The sequence below is a fragment of the Squalius cephalus genome (assembly GCF_949319135.1).
Source record: "Squalius cephalus genome assembly, chromosome: 7".
Taxonomy (NCBI): Eukaryota; Metazoa; Chordata; class Actinopteri; order Cypriniformes; family Leuciscidae; genus Squalius; species Squalius cephalus.
In genome coordinates, this window is record NC_137128.1 from 20,321,786 (window position 1) to 20,339,329 (window position 17,544).

Genomic DNA, 17,544 nt, shown 5'->3' on the forward strand with positions numbered 1-17,544 from the left:
ACATGCAACGTGTTTTGGTAGGATTTAAAATATATATATATTATTTTATTTGATTATTTTTATGTATTTTTATTTAAAGCACTTTGAATAAAAAATTTTCATAAAATGTGCTATATAGAAATGAACTTATGTGACTAAAAATGACTTAGGCCTACAGCTTTTATGACCTTTTTTTATAATGTCCATTATTGTTTGTTGCTTAATTTAATAAATACAAAGGTTGTCAAAAGAAATTGAACTTTTTTGTTATTCTGCATTAGGATTTTAGGTTAAAATTGATTTGATTGTATGTGGGAATCTGTATATTTAGGTGCTTTTTGCCTTGTGTTTACCTGTTTTCATAATGTGATTGTGTGGAGTTTGGAAAAAAAAAAATACACATGATTTGATGTTGAACAATAATTAAGATTAAAAATATGAATTAGAACAGAGAAATATAGTAACAACCAACGATATAAAATGAAACGAATTCATTATATTATGCGTAGTATTATTCACTACACTTTAATTTTTTTTTTTTTTTTTTTTTTTTTAATGTTGTCGTGTTTCTCCTCCTGATCACTGGGCGCCAGTGTGGAGCCCAACTACCGTACATTCCTTACAGAAAACAACCGCGAATGAAAAGCACGCGTGTGAATGATAAACCAGAGAAAAATAATACGCGTTGTGATAAATATAGGCCGGTTTTATTCTCAAAATGGTTCGTAAATTGAAATATCACGAGCAGAAACTCTTGAAGAAAGTTGATTTTATTAACTGGGAGGTTGACAACAATTTACACGAGGTTAAAATATTAAGGAGATATCATATTGAGAAGAGGGAAGATTACACCAAGTGAGTAAGAACTTAACAGTACATAGTAAATATGTATTTAAAGCACATGTTCATTAGTATTTTAGAGGAGACCGATGATAGTGTCTATCTTCAGTCAAAACATGACTTATGAATCTAATACGTTTATGATTTCTCTGTAGATACAACAAACTTAGTCGAAATATCAGAGAACTGGCACAGAAAATACGGGACTTGGACGAAAAAGATGGCTTCAGAGCTCAAAGTACAAGCACTTTCCTGGAAAAACTGTAAGTTTGGGTACGTCTGGATGTTTAGTGGGTGCCTCGTTATAATGGAGCTGCAGTCATCATATCTGTGTGTGTGTGTGTGTGTTTCCCTTTTGCAGTTACAGTATCGGTTTGATTCCCACCAAACAGAATCTCTCCCTTGCAAATGAAGTGTCTGCATCTGCATTCTGCAGGTAAGATGTACTGCAACATTTGATCATAGAAATTACAGCTGTATATAACAAGTGCAACAGTGTGCACAGCATATCTAAACCAATGAGGGGGGAAAAACAATAACACAAAAGTAAACGGGTCAAAATCGAGTTTATAAAATAGTTTTATAGTTTTCTGCCAGTTCAAATTTGTCATTTTTCCCCGTTTGCTGTTGTTTTCTTTAGGAGACGGCTTCCCACAATCATGCTGAAACTGCGTATGGCTCCAAGCCTAAAGACGGCCACGACCTTCATCGAGCAGGGCCGTATCCTTCAGTTAGAAATAACACTGAACTGTGTATATTATGTGTACTTAAAGCTACACTGTGTAGGATTTTCTCCCATCTAGCGGTGAAATTGTTGAATATTACTTTCTAGCCCCTCCCATTCTGAGGGCGTTTTAACTCCTACGGTGGCCGTATTATTTCAAATCTGCCGGCAGTCGCGAATAATCTCCCCCTCGCATTCGTCACGGTGCCACTGAGTGTAAAAACTCAGTTAAAAATTGTTAAAAATAATTTCCAGGTTTGTCCCTCTTTGGCTAATGTATTTTCAAGATGGAGGCTGCCGCCATTCGAGCGACTCGCTCGTATGTATTCTGAATGGCAGATTCTACGCTTACGAGAATACTTGATTAGTTGGTAGAAGTAATTACACATTAATGAGCGCATATCATTTTGAAAGAACAAAGTGTTTTTTGCTAAGAATCAACTTAAAAAATTACACAGTGTAGCTTTAATATTCTTAAAGTCCACTTGTAGTCAATCATTTTATCCCTTAAAACTCATCTTTGATCATCAAAATGACATGTTTATGTTTTTTCCTGTAAAAAAATAACTTTCCTCAAGCCTTAAAATAGCTTAAATGTAACTCTACACCCTTGCTTCATTTAGTATACGCGGAGCAATGAATATGTAAATTAGCCCCGCCTCCACTCACTCACACCAGCTCAGAATACCTGATCCATTCGCTCAACTTTACTGTAGTAAACGCTGTACAATGGCAAGTGGAAATACTGGTTTAATTCAGCCAAATATGTTTGAACCAGAAACTGATTCAGAAGAAGCGGAAGAGTGAGGTATACAGGCTCGTCTACAAGTCGATGTATCAGAATGCTAATCTCTTTTATGTATCGCTCTTTACAATGTCGGACACGTAACGGTAATTAATATGATTAGCCTTTTGCTTGACTATTTTATCACACATCTAATAATGTGTTGCTAATGTTACACACCATGTTCCCGTTCGCCATCTCAGAGTCAGACAGCTGCCTTCTAAAAATCATCAGAAACGCTCTGAACAACTGGAGAAACGCATATAGTTCATCATAACATCGTAATATACATAATTCACCCACTATATTGCTAAATGGACACTATTTTTCATATCAACAGAAAAATATACCGGGATAACCTGGCTTCTCTTGAGACTCCCCTGCTTCAGAGCGGTCATAGTTAATGATATGCCAAAGTGCGCCCGCACGTTGACCTGATTGGTTACAAGGTACTATTATGACGTAGAGAACAGCTCCGATTTCAAACCGTGTTTTTGAGACTGTCTTTGGTTCACTGCAGTTTTAAAGAGAAAATACTCAGTCAGCAATGGTGTTAACTTATGAATTTGCACATGGTTTGTCTCAAAGCATATTAAAAACACCACATAGACATATAAAGGACATTAAAAGCTTGATTTTTCATCACAGGGGGACTTCAAGTGTTGTAGTGTTTTAGTGTATAGAAGTTTGTTTCTGACTCGGAGTAAAACATTCAGTCAATCAGAATTGCGAGTTTATAAACCATTCTCGCATTTGTGAGAAAAAAGTCGTAATTAACTTATTCCATGGCAGAATGAAAAAAACAATTGTGAGATGTAAACACTTAATTCTGAAGGGAAAAGTCAGGATAAACTCACAATTACAAGTTTATAGGGAGGGAGATATAAACTTGTAATTGTAATCAAGTAAACTTGTAATCAAGCTTCCATACAAATCATTTCTTTCACTTTTGTATAATTACATTTACTTGATCGCTGAATATACTGGATGTTCGTCTCATTTTAAAGCGGGGCTCAGTAACTTCGGGATTTCTTCGCTGTATTCTCGCTTTTTGCGCGCAGGTTTCTCTCTAGAGCTCCCCCCACAGCTTCGGAATAGATATTTGACAACACTGTTGTAAAAACTTGTTGGCGATTCTCAGACACCAGAGGCTAGAAGATCAACGACATCAAAGCAGATGGGACATTCTTTAAAACGTCTTCTTCATTCGGGTTCGAACAGCGTGAGGGAGCGCAATAATGACAGCATTTTAGCAGATTTCTTTTGGCCGTAAAGCAATTGTTTACATCGCGAGACCTGATATCACGCGAGACTTCCTGACGCGGCGACCCGCCGGCTCAAAGTTGCAAGTGCGTATTTTCCGCTCACGGGCACAAGGGGGGTGCGAAACGACCACCATTCAACCCGCAATAAGTAATATAACCATTCCAATGACTCTGAAGCTGTTCAGTTAAGGTAAAAAAGTTACTTAGTTCACCTTTAAGCTGTAATATCGTGAAGAAAATGAATTTGCTTAATTGTCACCGTAAATTTCTTCTTGACTGAGCAACAGATATTCGTGTTGGGCCTGAGATTGTCACTGATCCTGCGTTTCTTGTAAGCAGGTTAGTAATGAAAAAAAACCCTCAATATAACTTTTTTTTTTCTGATGCCCATGAAGAAAATCACACGTTTAATTTTAACACATTGACATTTATGAGTCTACAGCAACTGAAATGTATTTTATTATTTATTTACAACTGAAGTTATTTTATTGTGCACTATTGTTACAGGAGTATGGAAGACTTCATCACATGGGTGGACTCATCCAAGATCAAGCAACATGTCATGGACTACAATGAGGAGGTATGTGGAAGAATATTAGGAGCCTCATCCTGTAGAGTTTGGCCTCTAATTTTTTTTTTGAAGGCAGCATTTTATTTGCCTAAAAACACAGTAAAAAGTAATATTCTGAAATATTGTTACAATTTAAAATAACTTTTCTTTTGTAAAATATTTTTAAAATGTAATTTACATTTGATACTTTTCTTCAGGATTCTTTAATGAATAGAAAGTTCAAAAGAACAGAATTTATTTGAAGTAGAAATCTTTTTTTTTTTTACATTGCATATGTACATTTGATCAATTTAACGTGTCCTCGTTGAACATTAGCATTCACTTCCTTTTTTAAATCCTACTAACCCTAAACTTTTGAACATTACTGTACACAAAGCTTCTCCTTAAATGAATTCAGGAAAAATATTTTTATATTTAATTATGATAAATCCCTCCCTGTATGGACTGAAGGTTTGACACCAGACATGTTCTCTATGTAATTGTTTAAATATAGTGCATGGTTAATCTAAAACAATCATTTTTAAACTGATTGCTAATTTAACATCACGATTTTGTGTTTGTTCTTTCAGCGGGATGACTTTGACCTCGTGGTCTAAACCTCCAGCTATAAATCTGGATTTCAAACAGAGCTGGGTAATGCTTCGAGCAGCTGTTATTTTGTGATTCGTTAAAAACAAATGTATATATTTATACCCTGTCAGACATCAGTGACCATTTATCATCTTTGAAACATGTTAAGTGAATGAATGCATTTAAGTGTGACTATTTTACATGAATTATTTGTAAACAATAAACCATTACAATTATTTTGTCTACATTTACTCCGGCGTTCTTAGAAAACCACCTTCACATTTCACAAATGAATCCCTAATTAAAAATATTTTTGACACAGTGGGCACGTACTGTAAAATATGTTCCCAACAAAGATGCTTAATTGTTTCACCACCAGGTACAGATAAACACCACATATACTTTGCATAGCTCTGTTATGAACATACTGAAGGTAACAAGTACATCATTAACACCTTCCACTGATTATAAATAAAGCAAGGTACAACTGTAAGAAGACAACAGCATCATTATGACCTTGACAAAAGCAACATTCAGTGTCTCAAACAGACACAACCTTAAGGCCGGAACAGACTCTTTTGATGTCTGAACCATTTTTGTGAGTGAGACCCTGAGAATTTCTGCCTGAATTTGTCATGCATATTCACAGCCACCAGAAGCGCACATACACGATGAGTGTGATCAAAATGACAGCGCCGGCGGCCACTTTAGCATAGGTGGAGCGTGTGTTGAGATATTTGGCATCACTGCGGTACTTCTTAGACAGGCTGGACAGGTTACTAGCTTTGGAATCCAAGGCTACAGAAAGACGAGGCAGAAAACACACTTTAATGGCATGTAAACAAACGGAGAAGAATATATAATGGTTTTACAAATACAAATAGTATTTTAAGACTGAAGCAGGATGCGAAACGTGTTCACTCACCAGATAAGGCTTCTCCACGCTGAAGCACTTCCTCTATATTAGCGACCATGATCCTCTGGACGTCGTGTAACTCTGAGTTGACGCTGCCCAGATTTCTTCGTGCTCTGCCGTCGACGTATAACTTTTTGGTTTTCTGAATGTACGTGTCTGGAGACAAATGGGAATCATTTGGTCCACAATGTCAACCAACTCATTTGCCATGTAGGGGACATTTATTCAGTAAAAAGTGCATACTACAAAGACGGCGCGCAGAAGTAACCAGCGGTTAATGGTCTTACACTGCCAATAGTTTATACACTACTGTTCAAAAGTTTGGGGTCAGCGAGACTTTTAAATGAAAGAAGTCTCTTATGCTCTCCAAGGCTGCATTTATGTGATCAAAAATACAGTAAAACTGTAATATTGTGAGCTATTAAAATAGCTGTTTTCTATTTTAATACATTTTAAAATGTAATTTAATTCAGCATCATTACTCCAGTCTTCAGTGTCACATGATCCTTCAGAAATCATTTTGACTGGATGCTTAAGAAACATTTCTTATTATCAATTTTGAAAAAAGTTGTGCTGCTTAATATTTTAGTGGAAACCGTGATATGTTTTTTTCAAGACTTTTTGATGAATAGAAAGTTCAAAAGAACAGCATTTATTTGAAATAGAAATATTTTGTAACTTTACTGTCACATTAGATCCTTGCTGAACAAAATACATTTCTTTTAAAAAATCTTACCGTCTCAAAGTCCCTCTGTAGTCAATTGTATCCCTTAAAACTAACCTTTGATCACCAAAATGACATTTTTTTCCTTGATTTTGAAAAAAATCTTCATGCCTTAAAATAGCTTGAATTTAACTCTACACCCTTGCCTCATTTAGTGTATGTGGTTCTATGAAAATGCAAATTAGCCCCGCCTCCACTCACCCACAGCTCAGAGATCCACTCGTTGACGATCACACATTGACGTGATTGGTTACAAGGTAATTTGTGAAGTCAGAAACACCAGCGATTTAAAACCACATTTTTGAGACTGTCTTTTTTTCACTGCAGTTTTAAGGAGAAAATACTCCTATGAATTTGCACATTGTTTGTCTTAAAGCATATTAAAAACACCACATAGACATATAAACGACATTAAAAACTTGATTTTCACCACAGAGGGACTTTAACTGTTGAACAGTAGTGTATATAAACCTTGAGCGAGTTAAATCGTACAGTCTAGTTGCACTGATATAAATGAGATGTTTCTCACCGAATTCGATAAAAAAGTACGGCCGTGACACTGACAGGACCTTTGCCCCATACTGCTCACTGAATTCCCTCTCCAGCTCCTCCAGATAGCCAAACACTAGTTTCTTGGGGAAGGCTGCTTCACATAAGGCCAAGTAACACACTCCTTTCTCAATGACATAGCTGGAAAACAAGATGGGTTTATGAAGTGTGACGTCATCCAGAATCAACAACAAACTCTGTGCTTGTCTATCAGACTTAGGCAAAATTCTGAATTTGAAAATTGGCCTCCTTTCAAGTCAATCTGAATTAAATTGGCTCCACGGGATGCTGAATTTTATCTTAGTTACACATTATCTTAGTTCCACAGATTTTGTAGCAAAAAATCGTAACACTTTAAAATGAGGTTTCATTTGTTAAAGGGTTATTAGTTCACCCAAAGATTGTATGGATTAGTTTTACAATCTTTTTATGAACTTAATGATGCGTCGATGTGTCACTTGCATATTTGTCAGTGGAGGGACAGAAAGCTCTCAGATTTGAACGAAAGTGTTACAGGTTTGGAACAACATGAGGGTGAGTAAATAATGACAGAGTTTTCATTTTTGGGGAAACTATCCCATTAACATGAAATAAATTATGACCAATAATTCAAAAGCATTTATTAATCTTAAAATAGTTATAATCTCAACATTTGTTAAGACATTTTTAAGATCAAAAGTTATATCTGTTAACATTAATTAATGAACTGTGACCTAGCATGAATATGAATTTTTTTTATCAAGTAACATTTTCAAAGGTAAATAAATGCTGTAGCATTGTTAGTTTGTGTTAATTAAAGCATCAACTAATGTTAACTAATGAGACCTAATTGTTCTGTTAGTGTTTTTAAATACTTCAAATGTCAACCATATCTGCATATTTATTGTGACACTTCTCAAAACTGACTAATGATTTTTGTCCATTTACACAGCATTCTTTCCAAATAACTCTAAAAAAGTTAAAATTGACAAAAAAAAAACTTGTTTTTTATGTTGTGTATTGTTCAGCACTTTGGTCAGCCTTATTTGCTGTTTTTAAATGTGCTATACATAAATACAAACTAGAAACTTGAAAATCGGAATCTATTTATTAGCTATATATTGATGTTTGGACAAATAAATACTTTAAGAGTACATAAGAGAAATAATTCTGAAATTAGGTTCACAAAATATTAATTTATTAAATACTATATTAAATACTAATATGATTTCTGGAAATAACCAGTGTAAAACAGCATACAGTATTTATTTTATTCAATTCTAACTGAAATATGACAGCAATTTTTTTATTTTTTTCATTCCATTTTAATTATATTTCCTTGAATTAGAACTACAGTTCTGCATCATGTTTATTAGCTCAGTTCGAGTGTTAATTCAGCAAGCATCTGGTGTGTGTGTGTGTGTGTGTGTGTGTGTGTGTGTTGGCACTTACTGGAAGCTCATGGCACCGGCCTCTAAAGTGCAGCGTGCAGGACTCTGTTCGTTGAGTTTTCGGCAAAGCTGCTTGGCTTGACTCTGATACTTCTGTAAGTCTCGGCCAGACTGTAGAGATCATTACGTTAGTAACTTAAATGCCTTGTGTAAAAGTACTCGGCTATACAATCTCAATGGCAAAGGAAAACAGGAATAACAACAAAGACTCGGTAAGTAACACACTTCTGAATGTATCCCCACATTTACATCATACAAAAACGTTTTGTATTTTAACTTCGTCCGGATTTCGACGTCTGTTGTGCTGACATGGGTTCATTCATACCTGCTCGTCTTCTTGCATAGATGCAGCAAGTGGCAGACTGTCGGCGACACGAACAATCATCGTCTGCAACACCATTTTTGCTGTTGTCTTCACGCTTGAACTTCAGTCTATTTTAAAGTGAAGCAATTTATTTGACTGGTTGGCATAAAGTGACACATTTGAACTAACAGCAGAGTTCAGATGAGTTGGCCGGAAGAGGGTGTGTTACCTCAAATTCTTTCCGGATTTCGCATTCCTAAAGTTCCGACATTAATGCCGGAAAACAGCAACCCTAGAAAATTGGATCCTAGAAACATAGGCAAGTAATAAAGAAACAAACAATTATAAAAGGATGTAGTTTGATAACATGTTTAAATTGTTAGGATTTTTGTGCCAAAGAGAGATGTAACCATATGTGGAGAAGGGGGGAAGAAATCCCTGTTTGAATAATTTAAATAGTCAGATGCTTAAAAGTATGATTGGATCATTATTGCAGTGATTATGATATTTCTAGCATTTTATATGTTTATATCTTCTAAACCTAATTGATGGAGTGTGTAGCTTATAATTTCTTAAACAACCACATAGGAAGATTTTTGAAATTTGAAAATTTGAAAGAAATTTGTTGTTTGTCAGTTCAACTGTGTTGAAATTAAGTTGTCTGTCTGTCTGAAATAAACTAAACTAAACTAAACTAGGAAGATTTTACAAAGTGGACTCTTGCATTGTCATTACAAGATCTTGACCAAAAAATTATGCACCTCTTGATGGAAATCATCATTTTTGGTGAATTTGGTGAAAACAACATGAAAGCACGGATCCATGCCTTGTATCAACAGTTCAGGCTGCTGGTGTTGGTTTAATGGTGTTGGTCCCATAAATTCTGATGTACTCATTACATCATAAGAAGAATATTGTCAACGCTATTATTAGTTATCCGAAGGTTTACTGCAGTCCGTTGGATCCAGTACGTATCCAGATCTGATGAAGGACCTGCGCCTGGACACGACGACAACGCAGTCCTGAGGTGTCAACTAGTCTCTCCCCTGTGAAGGCCTCCTTCCCTTTACCTCTGTACAGATAAAACATTGTCAAAATGATTCCAGTTCACATGGATACGCGGAAGCGACAACAAATTCTATACTATGAATTTTTAAGGCCAGACAAGTCATTTGGTGAGGTAAATTTTGTAAAGAAAGACTGCGTGCCTGGGCACATATATTTTCAAACGTACATACCTACAGATGTGAATCAATTAAAACTTTAACTTTAACTGGACAATAACTTTATTCTAGAGCTGCTGTAAAGCCAAACACTCTCTTTGACTTTAATTTCCTATTATCACTGTAAAGCTGCTTTGAAACAATCTATATTGTTAAAGGCTCTATATAAATGAAGATGACTTGACTTGACTAATGGTGTGGAGGATATTTTCTTGGCACACTTTGGGTCCCTCAGTACCAATTGAGCTTCGTTTAAACACCACAGCCTTCCTGAGTATTGTTGATGACCATCTCCATCTCTTTATGACCACAGTGTTTCCATCTTCTGATGGCCACTTCCACAGGATAACACACACGTCACAAAGATCAAATCATCTCAAACTGGTTTCTTGAACATGACAGTGAGTTACTAAACTCAAATATCCTCCACAGTCACCAGATCTCAATCCAATAGAGCACCTTTGGGATGTGGAGGAACGGGAGATCCTCATCACGGATGTGCAGCCGACAAATCTGCAGCAACTGAGTGATGATTTCATGTCAATATGGACCAAAATCTCAGAGGAATGTTTTCAGCACCTTGTTGAATCTATACCACAAAGAATAAAGGAAGTTCTGGAGGGCAAAATAGCAAGGTGTATGATACTCTGTGTGTGTGTGTGTGTGTGTGTGTGTGTGTGTGTGTGTGTGTGTGTGTGTGTGTGTGTGTGTGTGTGTGTGTGTGTGTGTTTATATACAGCTATATGTGTGTATGTATGTACTTTTAGGAGAAGGGCTCTGACAACGATGCCATGCAAAGTGATAGAGCATAATTTAGGAATCATAAACCACCAAATTGTCTTATGTGTTGATATGCGTTACACGCCACAGTGGATTAACGGGTGTTAATTTCAAACCCACACACATATACAAAGTAGCCTATATATATATGGGCTTAGATCAGTCTCAAGGTTTCAACCAATTATTAACGTCTGTGGACTGAGTCTTAAAATTATATATATATATATATATATATATTTTTTTTTTTTTGATATCTGTTGAACAAACAGTTACAGTATGGCTATTATAATATTTTTTACAGGTTTACAGTATAAAGCACAGGTTTAGAGTTTAAAAAAATTATTATTTGAATATAGCCTAATGCTTGGTTTGGTTTTCAAAAACAATAGCCTAAATATAGTCGTTTGGTTACTAAATCTGCTTTTGTGAATATACAACTTGGAAGGTATCAGTAAAAGATTAACAATAAAGTATTTTTCATAAATAAAGAAAAATGTTCGGTCATAAATGTACAAAAGGCTTTAAAACATATTTTATAAATGAACGGTCCCACAAGATTTGTCACACATATATAGTTTTAAATATGTGTTTGTATTCTATCCATCAGGTCATCCGTTGAACTAATCGCGCTCGACTGCTTCTGTCTGTGCACACTGATCGTGTCGCTCGACGATTCTGTTTCTGTATCGATTATTCGCGGCTGTGGGCTGATCTGAATTGAGCTGGTCCCGCTTGAGCGCTTTTTTCCTGATCACGAATAGCGCTATTAAACTCTGCATCTGCACTGAAGGTAAGATTAGCTGCATAAAGTGTTTTATCATGCCCTTACCCCATTCTGTGTTCATAATGAACAGAATTCGAGTCAAATGTGCCTTTGCGTCGCGACCATTGTTGTTGTCCTGTTCTGGTGAACATTACCAACAAAACATATCGCATCCGATTTGCTTTAATGTGCGTCAATAACAGCTTGTAGCTGTAAGCGATGGTGGCGATCTGCAGTGGAAGCGCAGCTAGTTAAGGGCTTTTTGTTTATGGTTTCGTTATGAAGTGTTTATTATTATGCACATTCGCTACTAGGCCACATTGCTCGTTTGCTACAAGATGCAATGTTAGTTTTGAAAGAAAAAAAGGTCACGGGTGCGCTCTGCTCTATGATGAATATTATTAATAATTCTGCTGTTAGTTGATGTTTCGTGCACAAACGCGTCGCGCTGTTCAGGATCAGCGCTTGGGAACAGTTGTCACTTGTTCTGGAGCTCTGTGGTCTGTACATGGTGTGAGTTAACGGTTCTGCTCTCACCTCGGAGAGCGATTAGTTCTGCCTCATTGGATTGGCTGCCGCGGCTTGCAGCTCTTTTGATGCCACACAAGGGCCCTTTATGCGCGAGCGAGGCTGCAGCTGGACCTGCTGCATGCGTGCCCTGATTGGACAATTCTCATGCACAAGAAATGACGTCTTCGAATTATAAAAGTCTGCTCTTTACAAGACCAATTTTTAAAATCACATTAATATATATACATGACACCTTTTAAAGAATATATTCAGATTTTTTAAAATTAAATTTAGTTATGTGTGTGTGTGTATGTATATATATATATATATATATATATATATATATATATATATATATATATATATATATGAAGAGTTCAGATGCAAAAGCCTCTAAGTGCCATCTGAAAATTTCTTCTAGAATGGTCATTTTTATCAAGCTCGTATATTTAAGTTCAGTAATTTGACTTAAATGACAATTAATAGGTATTTTTCATTGCCATTTAAGTGAAATTACTGAACTTAAATATACGAGCTTGATAAAAATGACCATTCTAGAAGAAATGTTCAGATGGCACTTAGAGGCTTTTGCATCTGAACTCTTCATATATATATATATATATATATATATATATATATATATATATATATATATATATATATATATATTAGGGCTGTCAAACGATTAATCGCGATTAATCGCATCCAAAATAAAAGTTTGTTTTTACATAATAGGCCAATATGTGTGTGTACGGTGTTTAATTATTTTCTATATATAAATACACACACATGCATGTATATATTTAAGAAATATTTGCATGTATATACTGTGTATATATATTTATATTATATATAATTTATATTATATATAAATATTTTATATATAAATAACAAATTTTTCTTAAATATATATGCATGTGTGTGTATTTATATATAGAAAATAATTATACTCCATACACACACATATATTATGTAAACACAAACTTTTATTTTGGATGCGATTAATCGCGATTAATCGTTTGACAGCCCTAATATATATATAAAATCATAAACCTGTAGTTGTTTTATTAGTTCAACCCACCATTTCTACTATTTCTAATGACATGCAATTTGACCGATATGAACAAAATCTTGTTTCACAATATGAATTATTTTATATTATTTTATTTAATTTTGCAGTAAAGAGCTATATTATGATATGGTTATCTTTGCTTTTGTAATTTTATAATTCTTTTCAACAAGTGCAAATATTTATTCATTTATTTTTTTTAAATTATACACTAGAAAAAATTTGGTTTCTAGATTTTCATTGAGAAATTGCCTGTAAATGTCCCAAATAATTACAAAGAAACAGCAAGTAAAATGTATCATTTGAAATTTGCCATAAGTAAAAAGCTAAAGTTAGGCTATAAATGAAAATAAAAGTCTAATGATAAATCTTTTTTTTAATTTACAGTAGTTGTAAAGTTTTAATTGTAATAGTTTACAAGACTGTAAAAGTGGCTTGATGAGTACATGAGTTTTCCAATTTAACGTAATGGCGTTTCAGTTCCTCAACTAAGTTGTGTAGCCCCTTTTAGCCACTTGTTAGCAACCACGTTTTCATCGGTGGGGTATTTTATGTCATAGAATACAACAAGAAAATATCTTGAGCTTGTGTTAACTTAACCACAGACCTTATTTCAGGCATTTAACCAGAAACTCATTCAAAAACCCACTGGCTTCAGGACAATGCAACCTAAAATACTGAAATACCAGGTTTCCAGGTTTAGTACTCATACAGCACTCTATTGGGCATTTCAGTTTCTCACATTCATTGTAATATCAGTGGTTCATCTCAGCTATATACAGTCTCTGGTTAAGCTCACCTGAATTTTTTTTAGATCATTAGACATGATCTAAAAGGAAACTGGTTTCTTTACCTGAAACCAGTTTAGGAGGAAACCTTAATACATAGAAACAATGTTTAGCCTAGTCATTGAATGACTTTCTGGTTGTCAACTGTCCATAGTTAATGTGGTTAACTGCACCTGTGCTTACATGCAATGTCATCATACATTTTTTTTTAGTGTGGCTTAGTGTCCAAAACTTGTATAAATCTGTATAGGAATTGTTTTATTACCCCAAATATCAGCTATTATAATAGAATATGCGGAATCTCGGAATCCAATCACCATTTTATTTGTGAAAACTATCATCATATACACTTTAAGGTCTTCACTACAACCCGCCAATATAAAAGTTTTGAAATTGTGACAGGAATATATTACTACTGTACAGTAGAGGGTACTTCTCAAAGTAATTTTTTTAAAGGAATAATACAAAAAAATGTCTTCCATGTTTTTAATTTTAACAGTAAACCTCTGTTGTTCAGATCATGCTTTAAAATTTAACACCAATTTCTGTAATTAAGTTGTTCAAGTTTTCTGAATTTACTTGATTATACATGCTTCTTGATTATTAAGACTTAATTAAACCATTAAAACTGAAAACAGAATTTGAAAAAAAAATTACATTTCATAGGGCTTTTTATAAATAAAAAAAATTTCAAATAATTAGACTTGCTTTTTGATTGCTTATAAAATTTAATATAACTATTAAAACAGTATCCAGAAAAATTACAATTGAAACATTTAATTTTGAAAGAAATTCGACAGAATTTGCAGAGAAAATACTTGTTTATGCTCTGTGCGCTTAATCTTCACAAACCTTTTTTCCTTATCAGTTCATCCCACCATTTCTACTCTCTTTCTTAATTTCTAATGACATGCAATCTGACCTGAGATCAGGCCTCGCTCTTTGCACATAAACTACACAGACGTTACTCGCTGATGTCCAAACACACCAACGTCCACTGCTGAGGCCAGTGTCCTATTAACCCAAATTCATATCAGCTGCTCAGCACGGAGGAAACATAAATGTGACGCACCCAGATATGAAGGTTAAGTTCAGTGTATATCAGTACAGACAGACTAAGCTCCATGTTAGACTATGTAGATTGCTTTATTTGCTGCAGTTCTGTGCGAGCTCATGCCTGTATTTGTTGTGTCAGGTGCAGTCGAGAGTGCCATGCAGGAAGGAGAGGAGAGGAAGTGAGGCGATGGGCTGCACCTCAGCCAAGCAGTTGTCATCTGTACCCAGTGATGAAGAGGGCCGGGGTAAGGCCTACAGCAACGGAGATGCCTTCTCCGGTCAGTGTCCCAGCTGTGCTCCCATCTTCATGTTATAATAATCTATACGATATTTATGGAGCCAGAGACAGAGTTGAATTTAATTCAAAACTCCTGACTCTGAATTGACTGTATATTGATTGAGGTAGCGAACCGAACCGTAGTGACGCTGAAGACTGAGGTAATGGCTGCTGAAAATTCAGCTTTACAATATTACGGGAATAAATAACATGAATTTAATTGTAATAATATTTCACAATATTACAGTTTTTACTGTATTGTGTCTGTATAAAATTAGCAAATGCAGCATTGGGGAGCGTAAGAGACATCTTTCAAAAGACTTTAAAAGTTGTTTTATGTTGTTTATACATCTACATATTGTACTTCATCTAACTAAATTATAATTATTGTAATTGTAACTAAATGTTGACAACATTTCTACTGCTGCTGTAAATTGATGAGCAAAAAATGTCAGAAAAAACCCAAGTGGTATATATTTAAAGCTCTTGGTGGGGAATGCAGTAAATTACTAGGCAGTTTTTACATTCCTATTAGTGTAAGTAGTGATTTAGCTGGTGCTTTTTACCAAAGTGAATTACAGTTGTGCTATTATAGAGACAATCCCCTCTGGAGGAACCTGGATTTAACTGCCCTTGAAACAGTGATCACAGGCCATGCCTTGTTCTTGTGGGGCTTGAACACGTAACCTTAAAGTCTATGTAAAATAAAAATGTACTAAATGTACTTTTTTAGCTCCTGGTTTTATTGGACATGATCCAATAGGTCCCAAAAAAGTATGTCTTGTGGATCTGTTGTCCATAATCCACTACATACGTACATTTTGGTCCCATCCTATGTTTTTGTTGAATATCCTGAAAAGTCAATTCATTACTAAAGTAAAATGGATTAAGAATCCTGTTTCCAGTTGACTCTTTCTGTGTTGTAGATGAGTATAAACTGAAAGGAGTTGAGAAGGTGAAGTACATGCATGGAGAAGAGGAGCGGGCGAACTCACGAAACCAAGAGAACTTGGTAAAGATTGATACATCCTATATATATATATATATGATACATTATGTATCTCCTCATAATCATTTTATCTTCCTGGAGAACATTTATTTTTCCTCTTGTATGTGTTTCAGGAAAAGAGCACACTTTTGCACAAGGGCAGGCATAAAGATGCCACCGGAAATGGTAATAAGATAAGGTGAGTTTGTGTTTGGTTTCAGCTCTTGAGTATTACGAATTCAGCAATAGAGAGAAGACGACCAATGAGATGTTCACCAAGCCTTGACTGTTCCTCAGTATCCACTCTTCAGAGAGCCAGCAGGAGTTCTTCAAGATGCTGGATGAGAAGATTGAAAAGGTATGTGATATAGCATCACTCATACTTAGGGTGAGGGGCCATTTAGGGAAGTCTCTAAAGCCCAAAGTATACTTTTTACGTGTACACTAGGGCAGGGGTAGGCATGTTCGGTCCTAGAGAGCCAAACTCTGCCTCCTATGACTTGAGGAGAGGTCTGCTATTACTTTTATAAAGGCCAATTCACACTGCACAGACAGGTCGGTCGGGATTTGTCGGATCAGTGTGTTACCCTGTCTGATTGCCATTGGACGGTGCATGTTTTCGCCTATTCAACATGTTGAATCTGCATTTGTCGGGTCGTGAAATGTCTGAGAATTGACGTTCTGTAATCTGGTGATTGTCCGCGTTGGTCTGTCAGTGAAGTGTGACATGGCCTTAAGTGATTTGATGAACGATTTTTGCCAAAGGCACCAGAATATCATATAGAGACTTTGAGATGGGTTATTTTAAGTTAGCGCTAACAACCACATAGTCATCAGAACAAAACACCTTACACCGTGTCTATACTCGGTGCAGAAATAGGCCATCTACACTGGATGTGTCAAAGTGACTGTTGCAAATCCATTTGTCCTTTGTATCAGAAGTAGCAAGCACATGGAGTATGTCAGAAATAGAACGAGGCATCAGTTTGCTGTTGGAAATTTGTCATGTCGCACTACATCCAGCGTAGACAGTGTTATATTATAAGGGGTTCTGTAGTCTTTTGTCACTTTGCGTTGCTCGCATGCATCCAGCGTGGACACGGCGTTTGCATTGTAGTTGTGAGAAAATGTGAAAATCAAGTCTTTATTTGCCATTTATTCAGAGGTACTTTTACTTTTACAGGGACGGGACTACTGCTCGGAGGACGAGGATATGACATAGCATGCCGAGACGTTTGATTCGGGCCAACATTGAGTCAATCCTGTCCCAAAGTTCCTTACGACTCCTTTTCATGCCTCCTTACCCAATGGGTACTAATCTTCAAGAGCGTGGGGTTAAGTGACTTTCAGCCCTTGTTATTCACTCCGTTTACAGTCCACACTCTCCCAAATGTCTTACAGGTCAGTATTTGAGACTCTTGAGGACTAGTATTT

The 17,544-nt window shown here is 35.7% G+C and overlaps 3 protein-coding genes across 4 annotated transcripts; 2 read left to right on the forward strand and 1 right to left on the reverse strand.

Annotated features, from left to right (window-relative positions):
• The first annotated feature begins 600 nt into the window (after positions 1-600).
• On the forward strand, positions 601-4,871 carry imp3 (IMP U3 small nucleolar ribonucleoprotein 3). Its single transcript, XM_079876691.1, has 7 exons — positions 601-834; positions 975-1,082; positions 1,181-1,255; positions 1,460-1,539; positions 3,880-3,931; positions 4,100-4,172; positions 4,733-4,871. Exons 1-7 carry the CDS (start codon positions 698-700, stop codon positions 4,757-4,759), a joined length of 552 nt encoding a protein of 183 aa, XP_079732817.1. The 5' UTR covers positions 601-697; the 3' UTR covers positions 4,760-4,871.
• sec22ba (SEC22 homolog B, vesicle trafficking protein a) lies at positions 4,222-8,910 on the reverse strand. Its single transcript, XM_079876690.1, has 5 exons — positions 8,678-8,910; positions 8,354-8,463; positions 6,903-7,063; positions 5,659-5,805; positions 4,222-5,531 (listed from the first exon to the last, which is right to left on the reverse strand). Exons 1-5 carry the CDS (start codon positions 8,750-8,752, stop codon positions 5,377-5,379), a joined length of 648 nt encoding a protein of 215 aa, XP_079732816.1. The 5' UTR covers positions 8,753-8,910; the 3' UTR covers positions 4,222-5,376.
• A 2,385-nt stretch (positions 8,911-11,295) lies between these two features.
• On the forward strand, positions 11,296-17,363 carry LOC307161870 (uncharacterized protein C1orf21 homolog). 2 transcript variants are annotated; one of them, XM_079876811.1, is made up of 6 exons: positions 11,296-11,449; positions 14,985-15,123; positions 16,049-16,134; positions 16,245-16,309; positions 16,408-16,468; positions 17,294-17,363. In XM_079876811.1, the coding sequence occupies exons 2-6, from the start codon at positions 15,033-15,035 to the stop codon at positions 17,330-17,332; spliced, it is 342 nt and encodes a 113-aa protein (XP_079732937.1). In that variant the 5' UTR covers positions 11,296-11,449; positions 14,985-15,032; the 3' UTR covers positions 17,333-17,363. The 2 variants fall into 2 exon arrangements, with proteins under 2 accessions (XP_079732937.1, XP_079732938.1); XM_079876812.1 differs by having other exon boundaries at positions 11,347-11,449; positions 14,985-15,090.
• The last annotated feature ends 181 nt before the right edge of the window (positions 17,364-17,544 follow it).

Excerpts from the sequence above, each read along its gene's own strand:
- imp3 (XM_079876691.1), top strand. The coding sequence starts at position 698 with ATGGTTCGTAAATTGAAATATCACGAGCAGAAACTCTTGAAGAAAGTT. Across the intron at positions 1,083-1,180 it reads AGCACTTTCCTGGAAAAACT|TTACAGTATCGGTTTGATTC; the intron begins GTAAGTTTGGGT and ends TCCCTTTTGCAG. Across the intron at positions 3,932-4,099 it reads CCTGCGTTTCTTGTAAGCAG|GAGTATGGAAGACTTCATCA; the intron begins GTTAGTAATGAA and ends CTATTGTTACAG.
- sec22ba (XM_079876690.1), bottom strand. The coding sequence starts at position 8,752 with ATGGTGTTGCAGACGATGATTGTTCGTGTCGCCGACAGTCTGCCACTT. Across the intron at positions 5,806-6,902 it reads GTACTTTTTTATCGAATTCG|ACACGTACATTCAGAAAACC; the intron begins GTGAGAAACATC and ends ATTTGTCTCCAG. Across the intron at positions 5,532-5,658 it reads GCGTGGAGAAGCCTTATCTG|CCTTGGATTCCAAAGCTAGT; the intron begins GTGAGTGAACAC and ends GTCTTTCTGTAG.
- LOC307161870 (XM_079876811.1), top strand. The coding sequence starts at position 15,033 with ATGGGCTGCACCTCAGCCAAGCAGTTGTCATCTGTACCCAGTGATGAA. Across the intron at positions 16,135-16,244 it reads CACGAAACCAAGAGAACTTG|GAAAAGAGCACACTTTTGCA; the intron begins GTAAAGATTGAT and ends TATGTGTTTCAG. Across the intron at positions 16,310-16,407 it reads GGAAATGGTAATAAGATAAG|TATCCACTCTTCAGAGAGCC; the intron begins GTGAGTTTGTGT and ends ACTGTTCCTCAG.